Source organism: Mesocricetus auratus, unplaced genomic scaffold, assembly GCF_017639785.1.
Source record: "Mesocricetus auratus isolate SY011 unplaced genomic scaffold, BCM_Maur_2.0 Super-Scaffold_100676, whole genome shotgun sequence".
Taxonomy (NCBI): Eukaryota; Metazoa; Chordata; class Mammalia; order Rodentia; family Cricetidae; genus Mesocricetus; species Mesocricetus auratus.
Window position 1 is genome coordinate 29,886,444 of NW_024429266.1, and position 20,357 is coordinate 29,906,800.

At 31.9% G+C, this 20,357-nt stretch overlaps 1 protein-coding gene across 5 annotated transcripts in view; it reads left to right on the plus strand.

The window, feature by feature from the left end:
• Window positions 1-20,357, plus strand: part of Suco (SUN domain containing ossification factor) — a 56,273-nt gene that overhangs the window by 10,001 nt on the left and 25,915 nt on the right. For 3 of the 5 annotated variants that reach the window (XR_005873765.1, XM_005071341.4, XM_013114341.3), the window contains exons 2-12: window positions 894-1,005; window positions 2,611-2,721; window positions 4,864-5,018; window positions 6,518-6,655; window positions 7,053-7,203; window positions 10,056-10,188; window positions 10,949-11,088; window positions 11,561-11,628; window positions 17,155-17,262; window positions 18,595-18,700; window positions 20,208-20,228. Coding sequence is in view for 4 of the 5 variants with exons in the window: in XM_005071341.4 (XP_005071398.1) it covers window positions 894-1,005; window positions 2,611-2,721; window positions 4,864-5,018; window positions 6,518-6,655; window positions 7,053-7,203; window positions 10,056-10,188; window positions 10,949-11,088; window positions 11,561-11,628; window positions 17,155-17,262; window positions 18,595-18,700; window positions 20,208-20,228 (1,243 nt within the window). In the remaining variant the exon portion in view is untranslated. The remainder of the gene's footprint in view (window positions 1-893; window positions 1,006-2,610; window positions 2,722-4,863; window positions 5,019-6,517; window positions 6,656-7,052; window positions 7,204-10,055; window positions 10,189-10,948; window positions 11,089-11,560; window positions 11,629-17,154; window positions 17,263-18,594; window positions 18,701-20,207; window positions 20,229-20,357) is intronic. The other 2 variants (XM_005071342.4, XM_040737584.1) reach the window with 2 other exon arrangements.

Consider the following 20,357-nt stretch of genomic DNA (forward strand, 5'->3'; position numbering starts at 1 on the left):
ATGGCATCTATGTTCCTTATATATGTGCTCGCCTACACGTGTGTGTGTGTGTGTGTGTGTGTGTGTCTTATTCACTTAAAGAATCTTTATAGCTATGTGAGTTTATCCAGATGTCGTTTAGTGGGAATGGTGATAATCTTAGATATGCATTACAAATGAAATAGATTTATGTCTAAACCCATTTTGACAGTTTGCTTTCTAAACTGTCTTAATTTAGAATGAAAGTAATGAGAAATAGTAGGCTACAAAGTTAGTAGAGATTTGTTTTATTGTTATGAGGAACTCCTGAGATAATTTTGACATTAAGATAGCTCAGAGATATTTGTGTATTTATTTTTGTTGCTTGTTTTGAGCTAAACAATCAAAAATGTTCTATTCCTTTTTTGTTTTATTTGTAGAGTTTTTTTTTTTTTGCTGTAGAAGAGTTGCATTCTAGTTCATAATACTAACAACCTGTAGTATTTGTGCTTACAAAGTTTGTTCTTCTGGCTATCGGTGTCCTTTATGTAAAAATAGTTTATACGCTTTATTTCCATGCTTTGGAATAATTGAGGCAGGTTTTAGAATTATCTTTAAATATTTGCAAATGTCTTTGGCATCTGGAGACTTTCTCAGGAGGCTAACTCTGACAACTTTGTACCTTCTGTGATAATTATCACATGCTGCTTTTACGAAGTTGTATTTGTTGTACTCTCTAGAAATATATGTATTACTTGGCAATGATAGCAATAGAATTATTTATTAACTTCTAAGATATGCATACTCTAAACTTTCCTGAGCATATTAAAATAAGAACTTGTTTTTTATTACCTCAGGTTGTAGCTCATAAAAAGTGTATGTTTAATAATTTCCCTTCTCTTTTGTTCATTATTGCTGATGGTGGGTGTCTACAGGCTTCCCAGTTGGCATGTATGCTGTAAAGAGAGTTCTTCAGCTTCAACAGCATATTATTCTCAAGATGACAATTGTGCATTAGAAAGTGAAGACACACAGTTCCAGAAAAAGGTACCTTAAATGGAATTGACAGTCTTACCTTTAAGACTCTTAATTTAGAATGAAAATTTCTTGAGAAATACTAGGCTATGCATTTGGTGGAGATTTCTGTTTTATTGTTATATTATGCAGACCTACTGAGGTAATTTTGACATTACGATAGTTCAGAGATATTTGTATATTAATTTTTGTTGCCTGTATTTCAGATTTTGGTCACATACTATGTTCTACATTAGGGAATAAGAATAGTGTATATTCAATAAAAATCGTTCTTTTATTGCTACAAAGAAATAACACTCTTATAAATTAAAAGATATCAGCAATAAGTATTGCATGGGGAATTTGCAGTTGGAGCCTTGTAGTTCCTTAGATATAATTAGGTACAGTGAATAGACTTAAAACATGATAGTTTTGAAATAATTTATAATTTTACTATTTCAAAGGACATAGGTAAATATTGACTTGTATTTGTCTTTTGCCTCCAACTTTATTTATTTTGAATTATAGAAGTAACTTAGGCCTACTGTAAAACAATCATCTGTTTCCCCAAAGGAGCCATAATTTACTGCTTGTTGTGAATGTTCAGATGTTCTCCTGTGGGTATAGATATATGATTAAATAGGAACACAAATTAATATTTTAATTTCCAATAAGATAACAAATGTTCCACAAAGTGGTCTCTTTCCTTCTTCAAGGATATATCCACATGACCTTTCTATGTTGATTGTTTCTTCAGTATGGGTACATTTTCATTTTATTATGTAGATACATGAGAGTGTATTTTTCCCTTCATGGACTTTTGTGTTGTTCTGTAGCTGTGTCTGCATGTATAGTTATATATACATGTTAAATATATATGTACTATGACATTTTTATTTACTTATTTGGAGGTTTGAGATATGATATTTGGATTGGATTATTTAATTTTTTGAGTTGTATATAATTTATTTCTGGAATGGATGATGTAAACTTTTGAAAATTTGTCTAAATATTTCTTTAAAAATAAAACATAAAATTTTATGTTTTTACCCGCAGTCAACAGAACTTGGTTCTAACTTAGTCAACAGAACTTGGTTCTAACTTCTTCCTTGATGAGATATTTAAATACTAAATGTTATAAAAAATTTTTAAAAATCAAAAAATTAATTATGCAAACATTAAGTGGGGAAAAATTCTTTCAGCAAACATTTTATTATTTTGTATGTGCTAGATAAGCTAAGGTTTAAAAAAGGAGAATATGAATTTTGCTTTTATGAAATGTGCATTTTAGGAAACATATTTAAAGGCACAAGTATAGAAAATTTTAATGAACATGTCAAAAGATAACACAAAAACATGTATATTCCATGTAATTATGGAAGTTTTACTTTGTGTCTGATACATAATGCTTTGTATAGGATGTTTATTAAGTAATCAAATGAGGTTCTTAAATTCACATATTTATATTTTAAGTGTGGTAGCAAGGAGAAGGATGAAAGGAAATAGAAAATAAATATGTAAATACAGTTGAGAGTCAAATGCATATAAGACTGGTTCTGTAGCAGAGGGAGATAGTTTTTAATGACTGATTTTTTTTAATAGAATAATTTTACCAGTCATTTCTTTGTCACAATATAGAATGAAAGAGAGGAACCTAGTAATGCTGAGCTATCAGGAAAATTGAATTCATATTTACCTGTTCCTCCAGAAGAAAGTAAAGTAAAAGATGACTATGCTGTGGATGTACAAGTAAGCTATATATTGCTTTGCTTTTAATAATGTACCTTTATGGTTTTTTTTTTTGCACAGGATTAGATGCCTTTGGTCAATGTGTTTTATGTTGTTATAGTTGCTTCATGCTAAAGTACCATATAGTAGAATGCAAAATTAGTCACATTGTAATAGTAGTACTGATTTTGAGAAAATATAAAATTACTGATTTAATAAAAAACATGGCTTTTTTTTAGAAGTAAAATTTGAGTGCAAATACTTCTTAAGTTCTACTTTTTGGCTCATTATAAATATATATTTTCTTATTTTTAGGTACTATATTTTTTTCTGACCTATATTTTGCAACAGTGGTTATATTTGGAACACAGAGCTTTCTTGATATCAATATTTAAATTTATATAGGCTATGAAGTTAATAGATTAAAATAAAACGTTTTACCACTTTGCTTCATTCTGAGTATTGTTTTCCATTTTATGTATCAGAATTAATTGAAGATATTAAAAACTTGAATAAATATAATGTAAACCTAGTAGAATGCTGATTCATCTAGAAACCATTTAATGCAACATTGGTTGAAAGAATTAGGGATATTTGATTTGGAGACAGAAAGATTAAGAAAAAACACAGATTAAAAAATATGTTCATCTTAGTATGAGGGAGTTTCATCTTATTACCTTTTGGGAAATATTTGCCAAAGATTTATTCATACACTAAAAATTGCCATCTATTGTCTTTCCAGTTACATGAGTATCTTGAAGCGTTTAGAATAGCAGTTCTCAACCTGTGGGTCTGATCTCCACAGGGGTCCCATATCAGATATTTATGTTACAATTCATATCAGAAGCAATATTACAGTTATGAAGTTCAACAAAAATAATTGTACGGTTAGGGTCACCACAATATGAGGAACTGTATTAAAGGGTCATAGCATTAGGAAGATTGGGAACCACTGCTCTAGAGGCTTTTATTTCAGATCCTTTGAAATTTTACTGCTAAGTACAAAATACATGTTTAATTACAAGAGCTTAAAAAATGTAAAATATCACTTTTGAATACTTTGAATATATGCTGAAATAGTATTTGATAATGTCCTTCCCTAAAGACTTCTTACCTTAAAGAATAAACCAGTGTTATTTGTGAAGGTTTCACTACTATTAATTCTCAAAATCACACACATTGTGTCCTGTTGTACTGTCTTATATCTTCTTTTTGCTTCTATACTGGCTATCCTATTTTGCAAGAACTACCCCATCTTGTATGTTCTTAGTTTTTCTCTTTCTTTGTATTCTTCTTATTTGTTATTCTTTGTGAAACTTAAATGCATTGTATGCTATATGCTGGGAGAATTAAAGTCAAAAGAATGTTCTCTTATTTAATGCATTTATATTATAATTGAAAACAAGAGGAATACAAATAATAATTGAGCTATTATAGATGTTGTGATAAGACTGAATAGGAAATAGTGGAAACAAAAAGGACAGGAGCTGGCTAATTCTATTATAGCTGGCTGGGGGGTACGATAAAAGTTTTCAGATATGAGAAGTGTTTGCTAGATTTCTGTTTGGGAGGGGTAAATGACCTAGAACATTCAGGACTGAAAAAAAGCAAAGTATTTATTGCAGTGTAATACTTGTACTATCTTATTGTTATTTATTGATAAATATTTTTCATAAATTCCATAGGAACAAAAGTACTGTATCATAACCATTTTATATATTTACATAGGATTTCTTAGTTACTACCAGTGTTCATTAATAGAAGTGGGATTACTTATAGGACCTGATATAAAATAGGAAGAAAGGAAAATAGGCAAGCTGTGTCTGCTGATGCATGAAAAATACACAGGTCCTGTATTAAAATAATAAATTTATAACAATAAATAATAAATGAAATAAATTTCTTAGGGTAGAATGTTGGAAGAGAGGATTTTGTATGCAGGCAAAAACATTTCTTTTAAGAGTATTTTCTTTTTTTTTTTTTGTGCTGGAGATTTAAACCCAGGATTCTAGATCTCATGTATATTAAGCACTTTACCATTGGACTAAATACCCTTAGATTGTGAACATTATATAGTCATTTTTCAGCTTTCTATGAACTTTTGTCCTTCAAAAAAAGTGATTTATTAATCTTAACATTTAATACAACCTTTAAAAAAAAAAGAATGCGGAAACAACAAAGTCAAGTCTACCTGTGGCTGAAGCACTCCATACAGTTGATCTGCATGAAGAGTCTTCCAGTGTAGTTGTGGGCAGTGAAAACATTGAAAATAGTTCCAGCTCATCTACCTCAGAAACGACTCCAGTCTCAAAGCTTGAGTAAGTCATTATGAAGGGGAGGTTGGGTTGGGAAAGAAGCAAAAACAGAAAATTAGAAGTATTCCTTAGTAAGACACCTTATATACTCAAGTTTGGTATAGCAGGTATAATTTATAGTATCTAAGTCTTATTTGTATGTATTAAATGTAATCTTAATAGTGAGCTTATATACTTAGCTGAGGACATGAATAAAATCGATTATGGCTCAGCCATGAATCTCTACATAGTACAGGTTCTACTTAAGAGAAATTAGGTATTTTTAAATAATCTGTGTAATTATTAAAAAATCAAGTATCAGTTTATTTCCATGAAGTATTACTAGCACTCCAGTAGTAGTTATATTTTTGTGTGACTAGCTATCTTTTTCTAGCATAATATTTGATATATTTAAGGTTAAAAGTTCTTAGTTTAGCAAATAAATTTTGTGCTTCTGAGTTTCTTTAGTTGTAATACAGAGAACAAAGCCAAACACTCCTCCTAATATTACATTATGTATTTACTTTATCATAAGAATTGGTAGAAATAAGTATGTAAAAGAATACTTAATAAATGCTATCTCTTGCCACTTTAAAAAAATCCTTGTATGGCAGTAAGTCAGATTTTAAATGCCTATATTCCTCAAGAATGTAAGGAACTGGGCTGATGAAGTTGTGCACAAAGATGGTATCATTTGGGAATGAATGTTGCTTAGTTAAGGAAAAGGGCACAGAATGCATGTCAAGAATAGACTAGATACTATTTCAGAAACTATTTAAGACCAGAATACTATTTACCTGAATAGTATGTTCTTAATTCTCCCATTTTGTTAAAAATGATTGATTGTGAATTACAGGTAAGGCAGGGGAAAATATTGTCACTTTGTTTTGTTTTGTTTTTTTGAGACAGGGTTTCTCTGTATAGGCTTGGCTGTCCTAGAACTTACTCTGTAGACCAGGCTGTCCTCAAACTCACAAAGATCACCTGCCTCTGCCTCCTGAGTGTAAAATACTGTCACATTTTTTTTAAAAAAATAAATTTGTAAAAGTACAGTAAAACTTCAGTGAAATGACCTAAGATAATTGGTAGTTTTGTTGCATGTAACAGTATTAGATTCACTATGAACCAAAATTGAATCTTAGAAAAGATACACTTAGAAAAATAACTTAAGATCTTATTTTTATCAAACTGAATAGTGATTTAATGTTGTGTTTTAAAATTCAGTCGTGTTTTAGACCTAGGTACACTCACAGATCGGTCAACGGTTGGTTGTATGTGATTTAAAATAAATAGCCCAGGCTGGCCTTGGCCTTTCAGTCCTCCTGTTTGGACTCCTATATACTGGGATTAAAATCATGTGCCATTGTGCCCTATTTAAGAATAATTTTTGAGAACATTCCATAGATCTGCAAAACATTCTTCTTTGAGGAGCTTAGGCTATGTTTCAGTGCTACTATTAGTGTTTTAAACTTACATCAAGTCGATTAAATTTTGGACTATCATTTTTTTCTTTCCTCTTTTAGCGAAATAGAAAAATCTGGTACTTTGTCTCTAGCCAAGCCAGGTGAAACGGAGCAGTCTGAAGCTGACTGTGATGCTGGTGAGGCTCCTGATGCAGATACTCCAGTTGAACAGCCTGCTTTTGTCAGTCCACCTGAAAGGTGGGTGTGAGCAGTTTTTAGTGTGATTTTTTTTGTTATTTGTTATCATTTTGTTTTTATCATGACTGTCTTGCTGTGTAGACCACCCAGGCTAGCCTAGAATTTAATGGGTAACCCAAGTGGGCCTCAAACACAGGATCCTTGTGGCTCAGCTTTCCAGATGCTGGGACTCCAGGCATGCACCACCACATTTGATTGTGATAGAATTCTATAATAACTAGAGTGTGGTTTTCTTTCTCTTTTTAAAGGTGTTTGGTACAAACTTCATTCTACTTTTATGTCTGGAATTTTGTCTTTGTGCTTCTGTTTAGGTTTTCTTTGCTTGTGATGATCAGTGATTGTGTAAAACTTGTTATCCAACTAAAATATGTTTAATATATCTTTTGCTTTTAAATAGTCTTGTTGGCCAGCATATAGAGAATGTATCATCTTCACATGGCAAGGAAAAAGTAACAAAATCAGAATTCGAATCAAAAGTTTCAGTGAATGAACAAGGCGGTAATGATCCAAAGTCTGGGTTGAATTCTTCAGATTCTTTAAAAAATAAGGTGAGTTAAAACTTTGGCTGTCTTCTACCATTATCTAATGCACTTTAAGTATTAGAATCTTGAAAAATTGTTAATCATATTTGTTATAAAATTAGGGATATTATGCATAAAACTGATATGAACTCTGCTTCTGTATATAGCAAATAGTTACTTTATGATATTCTGACTAGTATTTACATTTGTTGGTGTTCTGGTATAGATTCTCGTGGGTTTTATATATAATTACATGACTTTCTGCCCATTGTCAACCTATTTGGGGCCCTATAAGTAAAGTCCTCATTTAAGCAGTATTTTAGAGCTATAATAGATGCTACAGCCATTAAATTGAAGAATATCATTTAATTCAGTAAGGACAAATACATGCTTCTTAGCTAGAATATTTTAAGGGCGCATTTTCGTTTTGTTACCTGCAACAAAACTTGCAAGTTGCAACTAGATGTTAAACTTCTGTCTTGAAACGTTATTCTTACAATAAAGAAGGGCTTTATTACATGGAAGCAATTGTCTTTACTCTTTCTGAAGTCCACTTTAACTGCAGAGAAGAACCAAGTAAAAGAGCAAAATAAATTGAATGAAAGAGTAATTTAAAGTGCCAAGCACACATTTTCATTTATTCCTTTTAGTTTGGGATGTTCTATTCTTTTTAGTGAATTTTCATTTAAACTCCTAATCTATATTTCAGAGCTTCATACTATTTATAAAACTAGATGTTTCTGTTTGTGGTGCTTCATAGAAACATAGGAGCTTGGTTTTCTGTAGTCTAGTATCTTAGAAGAACTCATTTTAATTTTCTTTAGTGGAACCAGATCAAGTGTTGTTAAGGTTCATTTGTCAGATATCACACCCAAAGTAAAAATAGGCAAACATTAAAACATGTCTTCTGTCTGGTGGTGGTGGTGCAGTCAGGAGGCAAAGGCAGGTGGATCTCTGTGAGCTCAAAACCAGCCTGGTCGACAGGAGCTAGTTCCAGGATAGGTCTACACAAAGAAACCGTGTCTGGAAAAACAAAAACAAAAAACAAAAAAACAAAACAAAACAAAACAAAAAACAACAAAAAAAAGAAAATGTCTCCTATGAGTTTTTTCAGTATCAAGTATGAATTGAAGCTTGGCAGCCTATCCTAAATTTACTTGTTCTCCTGTAGTAGCCAGCTACATTACCTGAGGCCTTTAACAGCAAGCCTGTGCTAATAGGCAAAAGAATTATACAGTATAATTACCTCCTGAACAAATTAGTATCTCAGAAAGACTGTCAGAGTTAACATGGGAGTATCCAATTCAGAAAATTCTGTCCCATTGAGCCACTTTGATTTCCAGTGAAAGCAGACCTTGACAGTAGCTGTTATTTAAAAGATTTGCAGAACATTGAGACAATTATACACAGTGTTTTGGAAATTGGTTCCATTTGTAGACGTGCATTAGAAATTGATTTTATGGTTTTGTTTAGATCTCTTAATTGGTGAGAGGAACTTTGTTACCTAGATTTCAAAGAGTGTATATGTTATTTCATTTTTATTTTTGTTTGTTTTGGGGGGGTCCTTACTATCTTAGCCAAGTGAACTTTTATAATTACTTATTTACCAGTTAGTTCTCTAAACAAACTTTGTTAATAAACACATTAATTTTTTTGTTTTTATAATACACAAATGGTTAGCCCATGAAATGAATAGGTAAATAATAAAAGAAAAAAATTATCTGCCTTAAGGAAAAAGATAGTGTGTTCTTTCTTGGTTACAACTCTTCTTCAGTTATGCATTTGGAGATTTTAAATTTTTTCATTTCAGAACTTTGAAACAGTATGTTCTGATATTCTTGCCTTTATTTAAAAGACTTGTTCTCAGTGTTGACTTTGAGATTTGTCTCTTGTTACTGCTTGATTATTCTGTTACAGTTATTCATTTGAGGAATATTTAAGTTTTTGATTTCCTTATATTAGAAGGTAGTGCTGCACTATGCAATTACACACATTAAAAAAAACAAAACACAGATGTGCCTTTTTACCGACATTGCACATAAGTGTGAATTAGGTGTTATGTACATCTTGCTAATACTATATTTTAAGATTCCTTCGGCACTTTACCTAGACTGTCACATTGTAACCTCAGAGATTGTGTCTCTGATTATCCTAGATTTTCATGATTATTTTTATGATTGTATTTCCTTTTTGCTGAATTTATTGCTTCTATTCCTTCTGCTGCTTATTGATTTTCAGTCATTCTTTACATGCATTCACTTGTTGGTTAGATATATTACAAATACATCACTCTTGGAGCTTATTTTGTGCAGTTTATTGGTCTAATTTTAATATAGCCAGTGTACCAAGTTTTTAAAAATGCATTTCATACATCCATTTTATTTGTTAAATCCTTTTACTAGCATGAGCCATAAACACATTTTTTCTGTATTTTTTAAAGAATAATAATTTTGGGACTTTTAAAATTGTTTTAAAAGTTACCTAAAAAATTTTGTGCATATAATACTATTACTGATTTTATAAAAACAATATGGTACATCTAAAATTACTCCTTTGATAAGTAGGTGTGTATATGTTAGATTTATTTTAAGGAGGTTGTACTGTAAGTACTATGTCTATATAACTATTTGTATATTCAAAAAATGTATATATATTTGAATGAATACAGAATTTGCTTATATAACATTTTGTTTTGTGTTTAAATAAGCTGTTTATATCACTAAATGGAAGGAATACATTTGAAGTGCTTGAAGTTTCACTTTTTTGTATGAACTTGAACTTTTAAGTAAATTAATACTTCATCTTAAAACATTTTAATTATAAAATTAAACTTTTTTAGTGTTGCAGAAACATTTGTGCTTACCTTCATTTATTTTCAGAGCTCTGATTATACTGATTATAAAAAGCCAGGAGAAACTGACCCTGCACCTGTCACTGGCCCCAAAGATCCAGAAGATATACCAACATTTGATGAGTGGAAGAAGAAAGTTATGGAAGTAGAGAAAGAAAAAAGTAAGGAAGCCCTGGGGTTCTATTACATTTTTTTCTAATTTTTTAAATTATTTGAGGGAGTGGTTTAAATATGCTTTTTCTTTTTAAATAATAAAATTAAAATTTCTAAAAACTTCATCAGAGAGATGTACCACATTGCTGTTGATTACCTGCCATTTATTGGTAGTGTATAGTTTTAATCTTAATTAAACTCCATTCTTAGAGATTATCCACTAATAGTAAAATATGCGAGTAATGCTGTCATCCGCAATTTATGGGGAAAAAACTTGGACATGGAAAGTCTGGTCAGAAAGCTTTAATCTTTTTGTATAATAATTCTGTTAAGAATACTTGATGTTGGAATTGGAAGCAGAAAGAATTAAAAAATAAGACTTTATTCTCATAGAAAAATTTCATATTCTTAGACATATGTCAGGTAATGTGAATTTTTGTAGTTTATTCCAAATATGTTAAAGCACTTTGCATTTCTAGTTTGTTAGTTTTGAGATAGGGTCTCTCTATGTGACCTTGGTCAGCCTTGAGCTAACTTGAAGTACAAGCTGGCTTCAAATTCATGGCAATCCTCTGCCTGACATCCCAAATGGTGGGAGTACAAGCATGTGCCACCATGCTTGGCTTGAGTTTTCTCATTTATTTTAAAGCTATATTTTTAGGAGTTAAAACCTGTTCCTTTCTGGTAAGCAGTCTGTTACTTTTGAGATCATTATGTTTGTTTCTGGGGATATTTTTAACTATAATCATTATATATGTTTATAATGAGGTTTGTCTACAGGTCAGTCGTTGCATCCATCTTCTAATGGAGGTCCACATCATGCCACCAAAAAGGTCCAGAAAAATAGAAATAATTATGCCTCAGTAGAATGTGGTGCCAAAATTTTGGCAGCTAATCCAGAAGCCAAGGTACTTAAAGTATATAAATTCTTTTCAAAGAAAATATAAGAAACTAGTGGCTTTATTAGAAACAGACATTGTTATGATGGTAATTACCTTTTAATGTGAATTATTTTTCAACTTTACTAATTAATGCAAAATTATACTTTTAAATACTTTATAGTATCAATTTTTGTTTATATTGATAATATTGTACCTTTAATAATATCATTTAGTAATTTTATTTAACTTTTAAAATAGCTCATGAAAGTTATTTTTCCTTTTATAATAACAGATATTACAAGTTTCAAAAGGATGATTGAGATAAGGCTAATTTAATGCTATAGCTTTAATGGAAAATTTTAATCATTTAATTTTTTTCCCTTTAAGTATTCCACCTTCGGCTTATTTTAAAAGTCTAAAATAAAGAAGTCTCACAAAATTTTAGAATTGAAATATTTTTAAACTATTTCTTTAATATATTTTCTCTGCCTTGAAATAGAGCACATCTGCTATTCTTATAGAAAATATGGACCTTTATATGTTGAATCCTTGCAGCACTAAAATTTGGTAAGTAATGTAAAATTTTACAAAGAAATGTACATCTTTATAGGAGTAAGATTGATATATTTTTGAAATTTAATAGGCATTTATAATTGATTAGTATTGATATTACTTCCAAATTGAGAACAAAATGCTTTTCCTTTTAAGGAGGTAACAAAAATGCTAAAAGTGGCAGACCTGATCAAAAGTACTGCTGAAGGAGTTTTCTAGAAAGAGGTAAAACTAAAGGAGTAATTATTAGAAGTAATAATTGGGCTGAATCTTGAGGGACACATGGGAAATGGTAGAAGATGGAAACACAGTACTTTAAAAGCAGTTTAGTAGTGACAACAATAAAAGTAAATTTAGAATATGAGATGATGAGGCCAGAGCATTAGTCTAGCTACACAAACAGAGCATTTGTGTATATACTTAGTTTGACAATATGAATCTCTCTGTCTCTTTCTCTGTCTCTGTCTCCCTCTCTCTCCCTCCCCCCTCCCCCCCCCCGTCTCTCTCTCTCTCTCTCACACACACACACACACACACACACAGATGCATTCTCCACTTCATATATTGAGGCAGGGCCTCTCAATTGAACCCAGAGTTTGCTGATTCCATTAGTCTAGATAGCTGGCTTGCTCCTCGGATTTTATGGGATTACTGGCAGCTGTCACACTTAGCCAGCTTTTACCAGAGTGCTGGGGATCAAAACAGTGGCTCTCAAACTTGTCTAGCAAGCATTTCCCTGCTGAGCATTCTCCTCCAGTTTAAGTTTGTAAGCTTTTTAAAAAAAAGACAGGTAGGCTAACATTTATTTTAAAGAAGTGACATTATCTCATTAGCATTTCAAGAAAGCTTGTCATCAAAGAATGAATGACAAGAAAATGCAGTTTAAGTAGGGAAATGAGATGAAAGACTATTATAGCCTCTGTCTGAAATCATGACCCTGAGCTATGTAGTTGGCAATTTGGAGAGGAATCTATCTGAAAAACATTTTGGTATGTAGAAGAGAAAGCCATCTAAGAAATAATCTATTATTGTGGCTTCACTGCTTTATAATTCTTTGATTAGTGATTACTATAGACATTGGAACAGATTTACAGGGGAAATAATACACTTTTATTACAATTTTGTTTATTATTATTTGATACTGTGTAGTCTAGCTCTCCTGGAACTTGCTCTGTAGACCAGGCTAGCCTTGAACTCAGAGTTCTGCCTGCCTTTGCCTCCCTACTGCTGGGATAAAAGACATGTACCACCACTGTCTGGCTTATTACAATAGTTTTATTGTACATAAGTTGATGTTTAAAAGCCAGTTGAGGGGACTGGAAGACTGGCTCAGAAGTTATGAGTGCTTGTTGTTTCCTCAAAAGACCCATGTTTGGTTTCCAACACTTACATGACAGCTCACAACCATCTGTAACTCCAGTTCTAAGGGTGCCAACAGCCCCTTCTGTCATGTACATGCTTGTGTTACAAGCCAACTAAGCCATCTCCCCAGTCCCTTTATAGTGTCTTTTGATTATACTTTTAACTTGTTTTTGGTGTCTCTGGAATTGTTTCTTACATTGTGTTTAGAAAGAATTATTTCCCCACTTCCTGGTTTCCCTGGTCTTTTGTTTTGTTTTTGTTTTTTAGTAATTCACTCTATTATCACAAAGTTCCCTTACATGCACTTTTGTTACAATGTTCATTGTTCAGCTTATCATTATTTGCATTAACAATACAGTTTAGCTTACAGATCTTAATATCTAAAAGGGCAATTTTTTATATATTAGGACTTTTCTGTGTTCTTTTTGCCTCTTATTATTATTATTATTAGTCTTTTCTTGTTGAACTCCTGATTTCCACATGGAGATTTTATCTGAAATTGTATTGAATCTTTAAATGATGGACACTGAGTTCTCTTACTAGTAAATAAGCCTCATCCTTATTGTTTAACATATTTATCCTTTTTCCACAATTTTTCTGAAATTTATTCCTCAGCAGTTTTTGTTACTATTGTAAACACCTATTTAAAACTGTTATATGTAGAGATAGAATTATTTATACATTTATATGGAGAGAGAGAGAGAGAGAGAGGAGAGAGAGAGAGAGAGGAGAGAGGAGAGAGAGCTGCCTCCTTATATTTTCTGTTGCTAATAATATCAAGGGGCTTCCATGTAGGAATTCTGTATAGTGGTTCCTGTAAAATAGTCCTTTAAAAATTTCTGATTCTCCTTATTGCATTTTGCCTTTCCATCAACGTGATGATTCAACCTTGAATGTTGTTGAATGGAAAGTGACAACACACATTCTCAACTCATACTTTTATATTTTAAAGGCAGTGCTGCTAAGTTTGCACATCAGTTATTATTTTTGAAATGTCTTAGGGGTGTGTTGCCTGCATGTATGCCATACCACATGTATGCCAAGTGTCCTCAGTAAGGCCAGAAGACGGCAATAGAGCAAGCCCCTGGAACTGAAACTTCAGAGAGTTGTGAGTCACCATGGGGGTGCTGGAAATTGACTTTGAGTCTTCTGGAAGAGCAGCCAATGTTCCTAACTGCTGAGCAATCTCTTCAGCCCCATACACTATTAAAGTTTGAAGTTTGACTCATCTGCTACTCCCCCTGTGGAAGCTACTAATTTTAAATGAAATGTGTACTGTTTATGATTACATTCACATGTTTTAAATTTCTTTAAAAAGAAAATTTCCCTAGCCTTTTCATTTTCCATTCACAGTAAAGTTTAACCTGCATTTTCAGTGTCATTGTGCAAATACATTTATCTTTTTTCATGTAAATTAGCATATTATACATCATATTTGTAGCTTAGAAGTATTTGGGCTATCTCTTACTTTGAGAGAACTTTTTCATTCTTTTTGATTACTAAAATTTATTTTTATAGTTAATTGAGATTTAATGAGTTCTCTCTAAATGGGTATTTGGATTATTTGTAATAATTTTTCCAGGGAAAGCAGTAATACTCTTATGTATTCAAAAATCTCCATACCTTTTCCTTCTTTGCACTGGGATCATAGGAATGTACTCTTCTGGTTTATATTTGTAAATATTTTAAATTTTTTTAATGACTAGGTTTTCTGTTTTTTTTCTTGAGTTTTGTGGTAGTCAGTTTTTTATCTGCAATATAAAATGCCTAAAAAAACAACTAAAGGAGGAAGGACTTACTTTCACCTCAGGCAAGGTAAATTATTATGGCAGCTAGTTAGTGTGTTGGATAAGGCCTTTCACCTCATAATGGGCAGAGATAACAGAGACAAGTGAAAAGTCTGTGATAAAAGATATATCCTCCTAAAACGCTATCCTATTTAGCTCTAAATTTACCAGTGGATAAATCCATCGATGAAGTTAAGGCCCTTATATCTCGTCGTCACCTTTCAAAAACTTAGTAACTGACAGCTAAGCCTGTATGGAACAAGATCTTACAATGGGATTTGTGGATTTAAACCTCAACAGTTTTTGATAAATTACATATTGTAGAAACAAATTTGCCTGCATATAGCTTCAAGGTTTTATAATAAAATTTTTATAGTATTGTCTTTCTTGCTTTAGGGATCTTCTCTTTTAAAAGTAGTATTTGATGTTTATGTTTTCACCTTTATTATCATAAAAATCTACTGTCATTGTTTATTCCTTCTGCCATCTCCCCCTCTTTCACGAATTTGCCTAAATCATGTATATTCTTTAGATTTGTAAGATTTCTTGAAATATGGATGAATATATTGAAATTGTATTTGTTAGTATAGCTTTATGCAACATTCTTTTAAATTTATACATTGTTTTCTCTGAGAAAACATGAGAGATACAACATGCATAGTGAAAGATTAACCAAAAATCTGATCTGGTATAATGACCAGCATACTAGTATTTTGTATAATATTAGGCTTTTTATTGGGGATATACAGTTATTAGAATTATGTTTTCTAAGTGAATTGACTTGATGATGAATTTACCTGAAATAATCGTTATATATATCATTAATTATATCTGTAAAAAATGAGAAGGAAGAAATTAGTTTTTTCTCTGTACTGTATTTTGGGTTTCTTTTCTTCATAACAAATAAAGCAAAGAGTCTATTTTTAGTTCTCCTGCATCCTTGAAGGATTTTCACAGGGTAGTTTAGAAAATATTTAGGCCTTAGCATCGGATAAATATTCTGATTTGAACTTTGCTGTTTGGTAGCTATGCAACTATTAGTTGGGACTTTAACAGAGACAAGGGAACCACAGTTTAATAAGATTAACTTTCCTCTCACTTAAAAACCCACACTGGAGGGGGGCGTAGCACATGGGTCTTGCAAAGAACAGGGAAAACCCATATACCTTCTGTCACCATTCCTTGCCATTCTCTAGGTGTTTTCTCTGCCAGTGTTGCTGTAATGATTTATTTTTAGCATATTCACATTTGAGTCTATGAGGTATATAAGCCAAATGGAGAACTAACAGCTTTTTTATTTTCAGACTTGACCTGAAAGTTAAAAATTGACATTTGTGGTTACAACCCATTACCTAAAATCATGAAACATAAAGTCTGTGATAGGAAGCCATATTCTAACTACAGTTTATAGGGTTTCTGTTATTAAAAGAAGAAAAAAAATAGTCAATAAATTAGTATCTATTAAGTGGTTCTGTAGAGATAATATCCTTTGAATTTGGTTGTGAGTCCGGATGTAATTGTCTAATGAGGCATCTAAATCAGAGTAAGCATTTGATAAATGTTACTTGATTTTTATTTATTTATTTAATTTTTTGCTTTTTCAAGATAAGGTTTCTCTGTATTGCTTTGGAGGTAGGTTGTCTTGGAACTCACTCTGTAGATCAGGCTGGCCCCATAGATTGCCGAGGCCTCCTCACTAACATCCACATTCTGGTGGTCTAGATCAGTCCCATGCTGGTCTCTCAACCATCAGTCTGGGATCCATGAGTTCCACATGATTCAGATTAGCTGCTTCTGTGTGGGCTTCACCAGCCCGGTCTTGACCCCCTTGCCTATCACTCCTCTCTCACTGCAACTGGGGTCCAGGAGTTCAGTTCAGTGTTTAGCTGTGGGTGTCTGTATTGGCTTTAATCTTAATAGACATTAGTTGATTCATTGCCTGAGAAGACCATAATTTTTTAATCCTTTTGGCTTAATACATATTAAGACAGACATTTTTGTTTCTTTTCAATGACCTTTGCAAAATGTTAATACAAGGGTGGACATTTGGGGCAGTGTTGCCTTCAAATTGTTGAATTAAAAGGCTTTCATACTAACCATGTATGTATCAGATTATTCTTGTCACCTTTTAACATCACTGGATGTTTTTAGTAAAATCATTTCATTAAAAGAAAGACAATTTTAAGAATATCATAGGAGCAAACACCAATGTTCCTTCTCACTAGATAATGCTTTTCCTGATCAAGGCATTTTCACCACTGGATAAGTTAGTTTACAAACACTACTCCTTTGATACATTTTAGTAACTCATGGATATCTAGTTTATACAGATATTTAATATGAATCACTTTGATTAGTTTATGTAAATAATTGTCTTATTTTCTTTTTAAAGGTTTGTTATTGAACTTTGTGAGCCAATTCAAGTGAAACAGTTTGATATTGCGAATTATGAATTATTTTCTTCTACTCCCAAAGACTTTCTGGTTTCTATCAGTGACAGGTAAATTCTTAAAGTATTTTTTGGAGTCCATTATAGAATTTCAGAATAAAAATTAAATGCACATGCCAGTCTGTTGACTTCGATCATTTTAGTCTTGATTTTAATATTAGTTTGTAGTAATATTTTAATTATGGGCTCTTGATAACCACTTATCTTAGTTCTTGAAATACACAACTGTGTTATGTTATTTCTTCATAAGCTGAAGACTCAGATGGGGGTTTGCTTGCTTAAGTCACATGATTGGTTATTTGGGAGAAGCAAGATTCCAATCTGAAACTATGTGACTCTTACTCAATATGCTTATTGCTTTCAGACAGCTAAGACCTATTAAAAGCATGCTTCATATTATACCATAATGTCTATTTTTGGTGAAGTGTTTTAACAACTTTTTACTAACATAATTATGGAAGAAATCAAAATCTAAGAAATTAGAAAGAGAACTCTATTCTGTTTCTGGTAACCAATACTTACTATTCTTAGCACTTTAATATATTCTTCGCCCTTTGCTGTATATTTTTTTATTCCACTAAAATGTGTGTCTTTTTATTTCTTACATCCTGAGAATATTTTGTCTTTTAAGCATAGCAATTTTAATTTGAATTTAACTTTATTTCCAGTAGTGGGGGTGTTTATTTGCTCTGTAAGTGCCCTAGGGGATCTTGTGACTTCACTGTGCTGCTGTCATTGATTATCAGAGTTTCAGTGGTCTTCCTCCTTTTCACCGTCATTGTTATATCTGTACAGCTTTTGAAAGCAATTCTCAAAATTTCCTGAGAATTTCATTTACTATTTCGATATTAAATCTTTTTTTAGATCAATATCCCTTCAATATCGTATGTGTTAGATGGTCATACCTAGCTCCGAAAATTAAAATATGCATATTTTTAAAAGAAGAGAAGAGAGAACTCAGTATTTTGTGCTCTTTAAATGTTATAAACAATAACAGATTTAGAGTTTGAATACTATATTTCCTTTTTAAAAGAATTAGCTGTGTAGGATATCTGTTTAAATATAGCAAAATAGTGTTTTTTTCAGCCTACTTTCTATTAGTACCATATCATGTATTTCTTTATCACATTCACCGTTACTGTGTGTGTAATGGCATCTTCCTTCTTTCTCCCCGTATCTCTTGGTTACCTTTGCTCTATTCCTACTTTTGTCTTTCCTTGTCTTCTGTTGTTAATGTGATTTTTTTTTCAAGTAATCCTTTCCTGGTGAAGTGGAGCTTGCCAATTAAAAAAAATTAATTCAAGGGCCTGTTTTATTTACATTCAGTGTGCTTAACATGAGAAGAAAAACTGTACATGGTACATTTATTTTTATGTTTTCTAGATATCCCACAAATAAATGGATTAAGCTGGGTACTTTTCATGGTAGAGATGAGCGGACTGTCCAGAGCTTCCCTCTGGATGAACAGATGTATGCAAAATATGTGAAGGTAATCTTTATGCATATAGAACTATGACCTATGATGAAAATATTCTAGTTATTCACCCTGCTTGTTTAGAAATCAGAGAAACCAAGAGGAAATTTATAGCATAATATTATTTAATTAAATATTTCTTAATAGGACATTATTTTATGAGACAACTGTTATTTTTGCATTTTTGTATTATTGGTAATATAGACCAAATAACTTATTTCTGGCTCCAATAAAATGCCAAACTATGTCTTGTTTTTGAGGGTGCTTTTTGTTTTGTTTTGAGGCAGAGTCTCGTGTAGCTCACCCTGGCCTAACTGACCAGATACCATGAAGTACATAGTGCAGCCCACTGCCCAGAATGCTTTAGAGTCTATAAATTGTCATCTACCTGGTATTGTGTTCTATTTTGAAACTTAAAGCATGGCTGCCATTGGAATCTTTTAAGTAGGTCTAATTTGTTTTTAATTTTTAAAAATCTGATTTCTAGATTATTGATTCAATTTTACTATCAATTTATTTATGGCTCCCCTTTTTATAATTAAATGAAACATTCTATGTCCATTTAGCAGTTTCAGATAAAAATAGAGACACATAAATATTCCCATTGCTTCCTTTACCAACTGTCAGTCTGGAGTTAAATTTAAACAATATATGGAAGTTTCTGTGCCTCTCTTTCCCAACCCCTTTTTTCTTTAATAGAAAGTAGTAGAGACAACTTAAAGTACTATAATGTCGCTGGGCGGTGGTGACGCACACCTTTAATCCCAGCACTCAGGAGGCAGAGGCAGGTGGATCTCTGTGAGTTCGAGGCCGGGCTGGACCTACAGCCTCCAAAACAATACAGAGAAACCTTGCCTCGTAAACACACACACACACACACACACACAAGTACTGTAATGTCAATAATAAGGCCTTTTGAAATTGCAGAATTTCTAATTTCTGTTCTTCTTTAAATTGTAAGAACTTACTTGATTGTGTCTTCTGGGATTTTACTCTTTCTGTTTAAAGCATGACTTAAATTGATTTCTATACATGGGTAAACTTGTAGTATTCCTGATTTCAGTATGAAAGTGCTGGGTTCTATATTGAAAATGCAGTTGACATTTTCAGTATAAAAATTGCCATGTAAAACTCCCTACTTTTATGGAGAGAAACTATATAGAATGTTTATGAATTGTTTTATTTGGAAGAACCCTCTTAAGTAAAGACAAGTCTAAAAACTATTTGCTTGTGATTCTTAATCTATCAGAAAAAAAGTCAATGGATTTAAAGATTATTTCACTGTATTAGCTTAAAGCTAATCTATTACATGTATTCAGAATGCTTTTCAGTTGTTATGGTAAAAAATGAAAATTATGGCTTTTGTTTCTGCAAAGAATTGAGTACTACAATGTTACCTGTCACAGCACGTTGCCTTCTATGCTTACTTCATACTATATGGGTGCAGATACTTAAGTTACTTATGGCATGTTACCCAGACTTTGGAACTGATTCCTTTTTCTTTTCCTTTCTCTTGCTTCAGATGTTCATCAAGTACATAAAGGTTAGCAACCTTCTCTTTTGCAATATTGAATAACAAAGCATGGCGTATTAATGCATTACAGAAAAAAAATTCCCAAAGCTTTACAAATATTGATTTGGGGGAAATGATTTTATTTTTAGAAATGCTATA